Source organism: Mytilus trossulus, chromosome 9, assembly GCF_036588685.1.
Source record: "Mytilus trossulus isolate FHL-02 chromosome 9, PNRI_Mtr1.1.1.hap1, whole genome shotgun sequence".
Classification (NCBI taxonomy): Eukaryota; Metazoa; Mollusca; class Bivalvia; order Mytilida; family Mytilidae; genus Mytilus; species Mytilus trossulus.
In genome coordinates this window covers 52,858,242-52,872,869 of record NC_086381.1, presented here as the reverse complement: position 1 = coordinate 52,872,869, position 14,628 = coordinate 52,858,242, and the positions used below count along the sequence as shown (strand labels likewise).

Genomic DNA, 14,628 nt, shown 5'->3' with positions numbered 1-14,628 from the left:
AGGAATAACACGTGATGTGCACGTAGCCAATCAGAATAACATATCATAATTAAACATACATCTAATGTAATTATATATTGGTCAAGGTCTCCTGCACATAATTATTACAATGGTTGATGGTTTCAAGGATGAACATTTTCTATCTTTGTATACATTGAAATATGCATAATGATTTCCTGATAATTCCATTCATATTTACTTAAATTTTTGGAAACTAATAAATAGAATATTTTTTTATTTTTAAATTTGTTTCCATGATTGTAGTTTCCAACTACTGTAAATTCAGGATTTTTTGAGTTCATTTATTATTGCGATTTTGTTATTTTAGACTAAAAATGTGATTTTAGTTTGTGTGATTGGAAGAAAAATCCAAGGTAACTCATATAAATAATTTCAAAATGCCAGTTTAAATTATTACAATTATAACCCTGTTAGATTGTTGACAGAAGTAGAATCTTCAATACCAGTAATTGATATTCATCTTGTATTGAATGTTTTGTTGTAACTAACTTTTTGTTTTCTCTTAATTTTTGAAGAGTTTTGTTATATTTATATATAAAGTCTGGTATACATAAATATATATTATATGTTGAAAATCAGCTTTGTTTTCATTACTAAATCCATGTCCAAATGTAACAGCGATATATTATAAAGAGGAGGCATAAAAAGTGTAACAGGAATGAACACAATTATTGGACAATATAATCAACCATCTATACAGCTGACCACTCTGAAAAAATATAACAATACATATACAAAGAATCATGAGCAACAGTGGACAAGTTTGTCCAGATATTATGTAGGCTTACTCCATCTAGCATTTCAATTTTGTCTGGTAGGTGCTTAAAAGGATACATGGTGATTACTTTAGAAAGAGTTGATAAGTGTACCGGTCATTTTCTATCCCAGTTTTACTTAGTTCATTGACAAGTGAACTATTAGCTTGTTGTTCGGTGTGAGCCAAGGCTCCGTGTTGAAGGCCGTACTTTAACCTATAATGGTTTAATTTTTAAATTGTTATTTGGATGGAGAGTTGTCTCATTGGCACTCACACCACATCTTCCTATATCTATTATCTTTTAAAGATACATGTTAAGCTCATCTGGCTATATGAGTCTTTTGCATCATCCATCCACACACGTTAAAGTTTTGTGCTGAGTACTCTTATGCCTATCAGCCAAAAAAAGATATCAAATATGATAAGAGTATGCATATTTATCCTGTTATCATGGCTTTCAGTCTGAGTTTCGTCCTAACTTAGCTCTTAGTGACAAATCCTTGCCATGGTGTATAGTCATAATAGACAAATATAAGCTCCCCTCTGAATAATTTCTTGGATGTTGGGTGTCATATGGTGGAAGTGTAATTTATATGACATATATGTAAAATCAGTCTTTGCTTTTCTTGTACATTCTTTTAAGTTTCGTTTTAGAGATCGGAATGTTCGATTACCATTTGCTGTAACATTTTGTATATGTTTATAATATGAGAGGTTTTACGAATTAGAGACGCAAGCACTTGGCAGTATCTACTGCTTGAAATGTGTGGTCATGGAAGCTGTATGGATATTGTACAAGTTCTGTTCTTTTGTAGTTAGTCTATCTTTGGTGTCACTAATTTCTATGTCATCAACAAAGAGCAAGACATATGATTGGGTATAACTGGACAGTTCATTGATTAACGTCAAGAACAATAAAGGACATAACACTGTACCCTTTGCATTTCTGACAGTACAACATCTTTTGATCGAGCCCATCCAATTCTACATGTTAATTCCTGTTTGATATGTAGAACTAATCCGTAAGTTTATTCGGTTCCATAAATTGAAGTTTTTCATGAGTCATGTCCAGCAGTATGATTTCAACCTGTTTTTCATTTCAAATGTTTTTCTGTATATTGTTGATGCTAATAATAAGATGGCATTCACATGATCTGTGTTTTTTAAAAATATTTTCATCGTCACAGAATATATCTTGTTGATCGAAATGCGTCACAAATGTTTTTTGAACTATTGCTATTTAAGCATTTTAGTGACACATCCTTGGCATGGTTTATGAGATGTATACTCATTATAAACAAATAGTAGCTCCCCTCTGAATAAGTTCTAGGGTGTTGGCTAGCTTGGATGGGTGAAATATGGTGGAAGCCTACTCTTTTACATATTGGAAAATCAGCTTTTACTTTTCTTGTACATTCTGAGATGTTTCGTTTTAGAGATTGAAGTGTTCGATAACCATCCGCCGTAACATTTTGTATATGTTTATTCCCTTAGAGGTTTTTCGAATTTGAGACTCAAGCATTTGGCATTATCTACTACTTCGAATGTGTGGTCATGTAAGCTGTATGGATATTGTACAAGCTCTGTTCAAGCGACAGAAGTAAGAGAAACTGGACGTGTACGATTAGAAGCTTCCATGTGAGTATATCCTTTTTTTGTATAGTGGAACTATGTTAGTATCTCCTTAAAATTTTGGAACTAGGATATGAAGTGAAAACTGCAAACGACAAAATACAGCCCGTTCCCCCCATGTTCTCATATTATAAATTTTGTTTTGGCAATCTACTTATGACGATAAAATATCCCCTTAGGTTTGAAGTTTGTTTGGACGAACTTCAAAACCATTAATTTCAAAATATGAGTGAGGTTAAGGGTGTAAAAGGGCATCAAAAACGTCAAAAGAAGGAAAAATAACGATTTTTGGCCATTGTTTTTTAAAATTTAATAGCGTGCACCCTGGAAAAATTATGGCGATTTAGACAGCAAACACATTTCTTATGACATTGGAACCAAAACAAATTCTAGGTCACGTTGGCGCAGGCACTTGCAAAATGAATTTTAATTACAATATTTGAAAAATAACCGAAAGTTTACCCCCTCACCTCACCCACTTGCGAAAATTTTGTGGTTTTAAAGTTCATCCACACAAACTTCAAACAAAGGAGGATGTATTAACATAATAAGTTGCTTTCCAAGACAGAATTCGAAAAATGAGTAAAAGGGGTACCAAAACAGGCCTTATCGTACCTTGTCCTTTCTAATGAGTACTGCAGCTGTAGTCTGTAGTACCGGTATTTAGGTTGGTCTTTCATTTGGTACTTCTGCTTTGTTAGTGTCTAGATTTTATACTCCTTACTCAGTTCGTTGTTTTCTTCTTATAGTTGATGTGTTTACATCAGTTTTAGTTTGTAACCCGGATGTGCTTTCTCTCAATCGATTTATGACTTTAGAACAGCGGTATACTACTGTAGCCTTTATTTGACAGAAAGGTTGATGTATTTCCCTCGGTTTTAGTTTGTTATCCAGATTGTTTTTGCTTATCGACAAATGAACTCATCATAGATACCAGGACTAAAATTTTACACTTACGCCAGACCCGCGTTTCGTCTACAGAATACTCATCAGTGGCACTCAAATCATAAAATGTTTAAAAGTTCAAATAAAGTACAAAGTTAAATAGCATTGAGGAACAAAAATCCTAATAGTTTTGCCAAATACGAACTATGGCTTATGAACAGCGACATACTACTGTTGCCTTTATTTTTCTGCATTAGTTAAATTATTATAACTAAAGATAACAGATCAACATGACCAATAATTCTACAATTACATATGTAGTACAATGTCTCCTATCTTATTTCAGTCAGCCGAACAAGGGTTGAGGAGTAAACTAGTACATGTCTGTTCATTCTCCTATGTTTCTGTGGATAAGAATTTCGATCTAACATCTTGAAATCACCAAAGACAAGTTCTTTGACGTCATCTGCTTCTAAACGAAATTTTGAATAAAAAAGAAAGTTGTTTTCCTACATACTTATTTTGGATCGATTAAGGAAGTAAAAGTCAGATCATTTTAGTGATGAATATATCAAGTGCAACGGATGTACTTATTTGATCGTAGTATGCTGACCTTAACAGAAAACATTCATATAAACTTAGATGATAATATTACTATATACACATTTCAGGTGTAAACAGTTATTGCAAACACGTACTAATTTTGTCCGGTAAGTCTTTCCTCGTAATTTACTTTTGCCTGCCTACTATTACAATGAGAAAGGGATTTCATACCAAATGTCAGTCACATGGAAATTATAATCAACCTCTTTTATAATCACGTACTAAAAGCGCGTGTTGTTCACAATAATTTTTAATTTTAGATTTTTCAATGATCGATTTAGAAAGGACATATTATTACTATTTTATGCACACACAATTTAGTGTACCTTTCCAAGTTCAGGAAATCGGTCAGTATTTGCCTTTGATGATATGTTCCATTTTATGTTTACATTAATTTAATGTTTACCATGAGCGAAAAAATTATGAGGTCTGATTGCCAAATTTATTTTTCATATTTGCCAGCTTTAATCTGCTGGTGTTTGATATATCACATATAAATTTTAAATACTATTTTGTTGACCTCTATATATACGTCATTCGTATTTCATTTATTGTTTCCGCTTTGAAGTATATCACTACGAACTAGTAACATTCTTAAATACGCAGTATTTGTTTTGGATTGTTCTGATCCTTACTTAGCAATTCTGAATAAGCTGAATTTATTTGAATATCTCTCAACCAAGTCTTCACCATACTTGACTCTACTGATTTGTACTCAACCTGTCCGAAAAAGACTCCATTTTTATCTGTATTTAACTCAACAAGTTCTAAAACAATGCGTGAACAAATACTCTACCAATTAATCATACTCGACCAGTCATTTTCCCTTTCATTAAACTTGAGAGTTTTTATAATTATCTCTTTCTATGATCAGCTTGTGACACAATGCATTCCTTAACATTCTTAAGGATTATATTGATTTTGTTGATGATGAATGCAGAATTGTAAACACACACTATCATATTTAGAGATAAACAAAATAATTAACTTGTACATCACGTTGCTATATACATGCATGCATAGACTATTCTAACCATATTACACTTACCATATTATAAAAAAAACTTTAGTTTCATCAATTGATAATTTTTTAACTAACTATCAGTAACTGCGAGTACCTTCAAATCTGTAATTTTTGTTAGGAACGTATACACATTCTGCCACTTCCAGTCTGTGTTTTTGTTAGATGTTGTTCTGATGAGTCAAGCCCTTTTCTACTATTTTTTATAGTTGGTTCATATTTGGTGCTGTAACACCAATGTTGCAACTTAGGGTGGAAGGTTTAACGCTCACAAATATTTGACGTTAAACCACTACATGATATAGGCATATTTATATCACTGTCAAAAACACAAGTTTTACGTTGGCATTTAGAGGATGAAAAAAATCGGGATATGTGGTATTACTGCCACTGCTGGTGGAGTTTTAATTCCCCGAGTGTATCACCAGCCCAGTAGTCAGCTGTCCTGCGTTGACATGAGTTATTAATTTTTGTTCATAATTACAAATTAACTGTTAACAAAACTTAGAACTTTTTGAATACTAACGTTTTCTACCAAAGGAATAGATTACCTCAGCTGTACTTGTCAAAAGGTTTAGGAGTTTTTGGTCCTCATTGCTTTTCAGCTTCGTACTTTATTTGGCCTTTTAACATTTTTTGTTCGAGGTGTCACTGATAAGTCTTTTGTAGACTAAACGCGCGTCTTGTGGACATATAAACTTTCAATCCTTGTATCTATGATGAGTTTATTTGATTCTTAGGAGAACCGTACTTATTTGAAAGTTGGAAAAACTAAATCCAAGTGAACAGAATATTAGGAGCCTCTACTTTGACTATGCGCCAATTGATATTATATCAACTTACAAATCAATGAATGTGTTTGTAGCTAGATGTTTTTGTGTTCTGTTAAATTGTTCCTTTAAAATTGTTATACGATGATGACTGATGTACCCATATTTTGACTATTTTATTCATTGTGTCTGTTTAGTTAACGAATCAATGTAAATATAACGGAATTCGATGAGACTGGCATCAAAGTGAGAGGGTTAGCGCTATAAAACCAGATTTTAATCCACCATTTTTTACATTTGAAAATGCATGTACCAAGTCAGGAATATGACAGATCTTGCCCATTCGTTTTTGATGCGTTATGTTATTTGATTTTGCCTCGTGATTATGGACTTGCCAAATTGATTTTTCTCTAAGTTCAGTATTTTTGTGATTTTACTTTATACTAGTAGTCTAATGTGGTTTACAAGAACGCTTATCGGGAAATTTAATAGAATTACCGTATTTGAATCTACGGCATTTTAAAGAGTCACTGTCATATGTGCAGTTCTTTTTTATTTTTTGTTTTAAAGAATCACTGTCATATGTGCAGTTCTTTCATTTTTTGTTTTAAAGAAACATGTGCATTTATGTATATTACCTTCTTTGAACTCTCAGGAAATAATAAAACACTGAAAAGGAGAAAGTTTTCGTTCAAAATCCGTAAACATTTAAAAAATTACCTTTTAAAGAAAGTTTAAAAATTTTATCTGAAAAAACATTCCATCGGCAAAATTCAAATTAATTGCCGTATAAACTTTCAGCATTACGTTTGTGACATACAAAATAAGTAAACAATGTATCTTCAATCCTTCGCCTTACTTGAAAAATAGATGTTTTAAACTATAAATATTATAAACTTTGTACGCTTGTCATTTCTAAAGATAAATTACTATGCCGTCATTCAGATAAAGTTTATCACAACATAACAATTGTTATCGTCTAATGCTGGATATGATTACTAAAAAATATCTAATTTTCTTCAGTCCTAGGCCTTTTGTGACAATCATATGAGATTTAGGCAAGGATATTTTTCATGCTCAAATGGATCTAGGACATCGAAATGAATGGTCAATGCATTTAAAGATTATATTGTAAAGGGGCGAAACAAAGTTAAAAGAACAAAGGTCAGAGTAGTTTTAACACAATGTTATGATCCTCTTGCACTAACCATGTTTGTTTATCTTGTTCTAGCAGATAATACATCTCTAATTCAATACGTTTTTCCCGTTTCTGATTCATTTCTGTGTTTTCTTGTAAACGAGACCCTGCTTATTGTGATTCTCTTGCATAATGAGCTTCTCAAATCAGAGTTGAGAATATATCTTTTAAACACCTTGTTGATCATCTTAAAAAATATGTGTCTTTCATTCGTCGAAGCAACGAAAATTCCGTCTCCCTCGTTTATATAAAGTAAGGAGATTTCTTATGGTTTCCATGAGACAACCCGTCATCAGAGACATAAATGACGTAGAAGATAAAAAACTATAGACAAACAAAAAGATCTTCAACAATGAGCAAAACACATATCACATAGACAGCTATAAAAGACTGCAAAGTTACAAATGTGAACAAAAAGCCTGATGAATGTAACAATAAACGAAACAATAAGTGCCAGTCTGCCTAAGAATCAGGCAGTGGTGAAAACATGACAAAAAAAACCTACCCAATTTGACATTGATTTCAGTTTATAAAATGTAGTTATGCACAAAAATAACATTTATTTCCGTTTTCTGTTCTGGTAATAGAAGATACAATTTGGTTGAAATTAACAAAAAAGGGGAGATAACTCTGTAATTTGCTATCATTCTAACCAATTTTCTAACCAAGTAATTTGATATTACCAAACACACAATAACGAAAGACCAATTATTTTTAACTCAGGATGATGGTTAGTATTAAAAAGCATGATTATATTAGTTTTTTTTTCAGATTATGTTTTGATTCTTACCTAAATTGCCTGATTCTTACAAAGACTGGCACTTGAATATAAAGTAACAAACGACAAACACTGAATAAGAGGTTCTTGACAATTCAAACTCCGATGTACGATTCATATAACTTTCAATATTTGAAGAAAAAAAATTTGATATATTCAAATATTGATTTTTATTTCATTTTTAGAAATGGATGAAAAAGAGCAAGAAAATTATTTAAGAAATTTAGTCGTTATTGCTAATTATGGAAAAGAAGCATTAGCTTGTCTCCTTAAACAAGAATTTTCAAGCAAACACATGTCTTTAGAACACTTTGTTAATAGCAATCAGCATACGATTTACCATTTGTGTTTTAATAAAAAGAAGTGTTGTCAGTGTGTACATGAATGGAGAGCATTTGTTCCAACTAATAGAGTTTTGAGTGAAAGCCAGCTTGGAATTATATTGGACAGAAATAGTTCGCGGTTACCATGTCATAACACACAAAACGTTTCGGATTTCTGCTGTTGCAGAGCCCACTGTAATCTTACAACAGAAAGATTCGATGTGACGCTACTGCGTTGTTTTCTCACAAATTTTGGAACACTTTGGAAAGTAGCACCCGTTGAACAAGCTGTCAACACGATTTTATATTATCGCAATTATTATGGACATGCAAGTGAAACTCGAATTTCCGAAGGACTATTTCAACAGCAAAAGGCGGAAATAGAAAAAGCCATTTTAGACATCTATTCATTTTGTAAACCCTCTGATGTTTTAAGTATGAAACAAAGGCTTACTGATTCCTACTGCAGATCGTTAGATACAGTGTCCTGTAGCAAGTATCTAAGTGGACAATTAGAGGAAATTCGCCAACAAAGCAGTGTAGAAAAGGTATGTTCAAAATTATATTAGTCAGATAGACCAATACAACTATACAATTATGCTGATGTAATTTGTTTGTTTTGGAAAAAAGATAGTTAATACAGGTTATTATTGATATGTTAACAGATATGAACAAGAAGTATTCCATTTATACTGTGGCAGTCTAAAAATTAAACATGTTCAAAATCATTGGCTTACCGGATTCATTTTGTACAGACAATTTATTATAAAATGAGTTATCATTTTTCAAAGGAACCAGTGTTAGAGTTCTAGGTATTGTGCATAATATCTTTTAAAAATAATCAATACTATGTAATTGAAATACTTGTTTAAACAATTGATCTCGCTACACCCATGCATTTCAGAACAAATCTGTGTTGTAATATAAACAAATCATATATAAACCATATTGTGCAAATAATTAATAAAGGGCTGTGCTTTAGCGCATGATACGCCTGTTGCTCTTTTAACTTGTCTTTTAATGAATTTATATGATCAACTTGAAATAGTGTGAGCCCTGTCAAATACCCCCCCCCCCAAATAATAAATAAAAATGCCCAAAAAAATTGGCACTTTTAAGGCTACCTCAAATTTAACTAAGTTTGTTGTCTTAATTGTTCATCCATACATTCTATCTTGTTCACAACACACTTTCTGACTACCTTTTATATTTATAAAATGGAAAGGGAGCTTATGTGAGTTATGTCCGAAGTGTGGACCACTGACGGACAGACGGAAGGACAACGGTGTACCATAATACGTCCCGTCTGGAAGACGACGGGAGTATAAAAATGGCAAAAAAGACTACAATGACAATGAGGAGCAGCAAGAAGATAACAGAGAAAGTGAAGATGGTGAAAGTGACTCTACTGAAAGTTATGATCTAAATGAGGAAGTAGGTGATGAAAGTAAGGATTTCATTGATGATGAAGATAAAGATAACATTGATGATGGAGATGAGGATTTCATTGATGATGAGGAGGCCTCTTCTGAGAATGAAAATGAGTATTTTTCTGATGACGAGGACAGTGATAACAGTGAAGAAGACACTGATGATTAAACCTAGTTCAGTTTTTCAATATGTAGCATAAAAAACAAATATAATTAACATTGGTATATAACATAGAAGTCTTCAATGCAAAATAAGGAAAGTGATATATGATATAGGTTTTAGTAATTCTATGGCTGATTTCCAAATTTTATAGTAGTTTGAAAGAAAGGTAATTTTCTTGGGGTATATTGATTGAACCTTTTTATTGTTTAGAATATTCACAAGATGATCATATTGATAAATGTTTAGGAGACTTGATTTCCTTATTTTTTCATAAAATGACACCCTTTAACATTTAAGGAATATTTAGTCACATGTTACAACTTTTATGTTGTCACTTGTTCACTTATTATGTACTATTGTAGACTAGTTATGTTTTATAACATTTTCTATTGCGCTCAACCCTTCCACCGAAAGCTAACACTATAAAAAAGCTGCGATGCTAAAGTATCCAATTTTAACAAGAGTAAAACATCCTATATGCAAAAACAGTATTTGATTTTACCCATAGCTTAGATAGTAAAAATGTTATCATAAAATGATATATGCCTCAGGGTACAGTTAGTATCTCAGGGACTGCTAATGTGCTTTCATCCTTGCAACCATTCAATAACAGTACAAACGTATGACATTCATGGAAACTATTTTTACAAGAATTTTACCGTTTTAAATTGAACTAAAGATTTTACAAATTTTATGTTTTCATCAGATTTTATTAAGTATTATTTGTTACATCAATAGATATAAACAATTCACCAAAGTTTCATGGACATTGGTGAAAGCCTTTTTGAGTTATTGTCCGAAGTGTTAAAAATCCCCCTTTTTTTATGAATAAAGCCCCATAAATCCAAAACTTAAAATCTGAAATTTATAAAAAATGAAAGGGAGCTTACATCAATAGATATAAACAATTCACCAAAGTTTCATGGACATTGGTGAAAGCCTTTTTGAGTTATTGTCCGAAGTGTTAAAAACCCCCCTTTTTTTATGAATAAAGCCCCATAAATCAAAAACTTAAAATCTGAAATTAAAAAAAAAAATGAAAGGGAGCTTACGTCAATAGATATAAACAATTCACCAAAGTTTCATGGACATTGGTGAAAGCCTTTTTGAGTTATTGTCTGAAGTGTTGAAAATCCCCCCTTTTCATGAATAAAGCCCCATAAATCCAAAACTTTAAATCTGAAATTAAAAGAAAACGAAAGGGAGTTTACGTCAATAGATACAAACAATTCACCAAAGTGTCATGGACATTGGAGAAAGCCTTTTTGAGTTATTGTCCGAAGTGTTGAAAATCCCCCCTTTTTTATGAATAAAGCCCCATAAATCCAAAACATAAAATCTGAAATTAAAAAAAAACGAAAGGGAGCTTACGTCAATAGATATAAAAAATTCACTTAAGTTTCATGGAAATTGGAGAAAGTGTTTTTGAGATATTGCCCGGGCGTATAAAAATATCGTCGTATATAAAATTACTCGACATTCATACTAAAAAACGTAAACAAATCATCATGATATATTTCAACATAATTGCAAATTTTAAGACGCATATATAAGTAGGACATGGAGGAGCGATGGGGGCGCTGAAGAATGATGCTCCGTACGCTGATGTGCGATGCTCTATTTGACACATAGTAAAAAAAAAACTACAGACGTACAAATATCTTTAAAAGAGTATACAGTCCGCTAAAAGTTAAGCACCACCTTTTTCTATTGCGTCGAAGAAAAAAATCATTAAAAAACAATTCAGTTATTTTTGGAAAAAGAGAAAACATTCATGTAGCAATTTTGCTAATATATACTTTAAACAAACCATAAACTTAAGTTTGATCACTTATTTAGGTTCTATGCATTCTTTGCAATTGCGATTTCTGCCAATGGCATCCAAGACATGTTCGAGAGGGTTCATGCCTGGAGACTAGAACATGTAGAAGGCCAAAAGATAGTGTAAATGGCATGTTGCTATTTGTACTCGGTTACTATTTTTGACATGTGTGGTTTAGCGTTATCGTCCATCTACAAGAGTCTTGACGCAATTGAATGATTATCAAAATGAGGCCCTACAATGTTTCGACGCATCAAATCCATGAATGTTTGTGCGTTTATGTTACCCTGCAGAATATGCATACCGAGCTTACAACAGTTTATGAAACAACCTTATGCTAAACCCCACCAGCACTATACGCAGTCGTTGGGCAAATGTTGGTTTGGTCATTGGCAGTTTTATTTCCCCGCAAAACCCGTATTTTGTCGTCTACTGTTCGAAACAGAAACTGACTTTAATCTGATCAATGAAAATTTTGCTAGCTTCTCGTGTTCCAGCGGAAATGGTCATAAGCATATTGAAACCTGATTATACGGTGCCTGACTTTAGGGCATGTCACTTGACAACACGACGTGCTCTAAAGTTGCCTCTATGAAGCCGACGGATCAATGTGCGAACGCTAATGCGACCACCTGGAGACCAGAGGTGTCTTAAATTAGCCGCGGAACAGTAGTGAATTGACTACTCTTAATACACAAATAAGCAGTCTGACCTCACCAGAGGAAGTTAAACGGAATCTTCTTGATCTAAGTCTATCATGTACAGTTCATGTGTCAACATGCCATTGTCAAAGTCTGACAATGACGGTGTGATTAACATTGAAATGGTTACCGATGCTCATAATACTCCTACCGGCATTTGACATGTCAATTGTAGCTAACGTTTAACCACAGATAATTTACGTCTTGTCATATTACACAATGACTTTATGAAGGTCAAATGTCACCTATACGAGACAGTAGCAAGATGATTTAAAAGTATCGAAACAGCGTATTTGTAAAGGTGCAGACGACCTTTTATAAAATAATTCTGTATTAGCTTTCAACTATAAGTTGTTTCTTTCATGAGTTCCCCGTTTACCGAAATAATATAAAGATAAGAGTCTGTATGTGGACCCATATTTATTTTGAGAATGTCACGCTAGCTCAATCATACGTTTAAATAAACTCATCTTAGATACCAGGACTAAATTTTGTATATACGCCAGACCCGCGTTTAGTCTACAAAAGACTTACCAGTGACGCTCGAATTCAAAAAGGTAAAAGGCCAAATAAAGTAGGAAGTTGAAGAGCGTTAAGGACCACATTTCCTAAAAAGTTATGCCAAATACAGCAAAGGTAATCTATGCCTGAGGTAGAAACAAAACCTTTTGAAGATATTGATAAAAAAATACCGCTGAAGAAGATTACCTACCCCTATCTCCCAATCCTCCCGTTTTCCGTATTATTAAAAGTTTATACGCCCCTTATCAAGTTGAAAACCTGGAAAGCTGTTACTAACGAACAACTTGACATCTACGTCGACATGAAAATCATGGCAAATTTAGACCGGCGAACTTCATCATTACCACCATCGCACTTTGGTGGAATTATCAACAATATAGCGTACAACAATCAAAGAATCAATAACATTCAACGAATTTATTGTTAAAAACTTTATAAGTTTAAAGTTTAAGACACGCATGACATTGTGCAATGCCAAATTATAAGTAACGAGCATCGACAAAATATAGGATTATGTCATTGATGTTTCATATCTGTACATAAATTGCAATATATATTAAAAAAAAAAAGCAATGTTTTAAAGAAATGACTGCTATGTGAAATTGATCACCTTTAATTATTGAAAGGATGAAAGAGTTAAAACTGATCGTATTTTAAATTCTAGGAAATACAGGATATCAAAGATCACATAGAACACTTTGGTGAGTTACACATTTAATGTTTCAATTGTATGAATTTTATAAAACCACTTAAAAAATGACCAACATGTAAACTAGTATCATGTCTTAGGAGGAGGGATAAATCGTCGTACTTTGTAAACTATCACTTAGATTTTTTTTTTAAATATCTGAAACTTACAATACGAAGATGCCAGGTTTCTTATTTTACAGCATATTTGTACGTTTTAACATAAAGTAATATGCGCTCTCATGGTAATCAATTGTGTTTCTCTTCTTCTAGACTCTTTTTTTATGATCTTACTTCATACAGGATTAGGAAATAGAAAAAAAGAAATTAGCAATATCCTTTCCCGCTAAATGAATAATTAGATATAGGAAGATGTGGTGTGAGTGCCAAGGAGACAACTCTCCATCCAAGTAACAATTTAAAAAGTAAACCATTATAGGTTAAAGTACGGCCTTCAACACGGAGCCTTGGCTCACACCGAACAACAAGCTATAAAGGGCCCCAAAACTACTAGTGTAAAACCAGTCAAACGAGAAAACCAACGGTCTTATCTATATAAACAAAACGAGAAACGAGAAACACGTATATATTACAGAAACAAACGACAACTACTGTACATCAGAATCCTGATTTAGGACAGGTGCAAACATTTGCAGCGGGATTAAACGTTTTAATGGATCCAAACCTTCTCCCTTTTTCTGAAACAATAGCATAACATCAAGTTACAAAAATATGATACGAAATAGCTAACATGTATTAGGTCCATGAGGTACGAAGTGGTAGATGCATTTTGCCCGTAGGGTAGAAAATGGATATAATCATGGGTACGAAATGGAAAGTGTTGGGCACGAAATTGCAAATTCGGGTCCGAAATGGTCAAGGTACGAAATGACTTGCTTCCCTCGTAGCAACATATAAAACAGGTTTTATTACAAACGTCTATAGTCTGCTGTACAGGTCGTTTACTACTCCCTTCCGCCCCATTATGAGTATATAGTTGTTCCGCATAATTCTTTCTACAGTTTGAATCTAAGGAATTTTTCACTTTGCTGGCTGATTGTACATATATTGAAGATGTGTATGTGGTCAAGGTTATGATTTTTATTGATATTTGCTCTCTAAGTAGATAATTTTAAGTTTGGTGTCAAAGTTGAACGTATTTAACCATCGAACTTGAGATAAAGAAAAACATGTACAGTTAAATATCATACCTTGACTAACACCTAATCACAGTACTGAAGTCCCGAATACCGGATGACGACAAGTTCTTTTGTATGGTCATAAGCACTTGTCTCAGGAAAAATTATCACAAATC

At 32.9% G+C, this 14,628-nt stretch overlaps 1 protein-coding gene across 1 annotated transcript; it reads left to right on the top strand.

Moving 5' to 3' along the window:
* The first annotated feature begins 3,779 nt into the window (after positions 1 to 3,779).
* On the top strand, positions 3,780 to 13,344 carry LOC134684750 (uncharacterized). The gene is made up of 3 exons (XM_063544056.1): positions 3,780 to 4,005; positions 7,851 to 8,536; positions 13,291 to 13,344. The coding sequence occupies exons 2-3, from the start codon at positions 7,853 to 7,855 to the stop codon at positions 13,342 to 13,344; spliced, it is 738 nt and encodes a 245-aa protein (XP_063400126.1). The 5' UTR covers positions 3,780 to 4,005; positions 7,851 to 7,852.
* Positions 13,345 to 14,628: the final 1,284 nt, after the last annotated feature.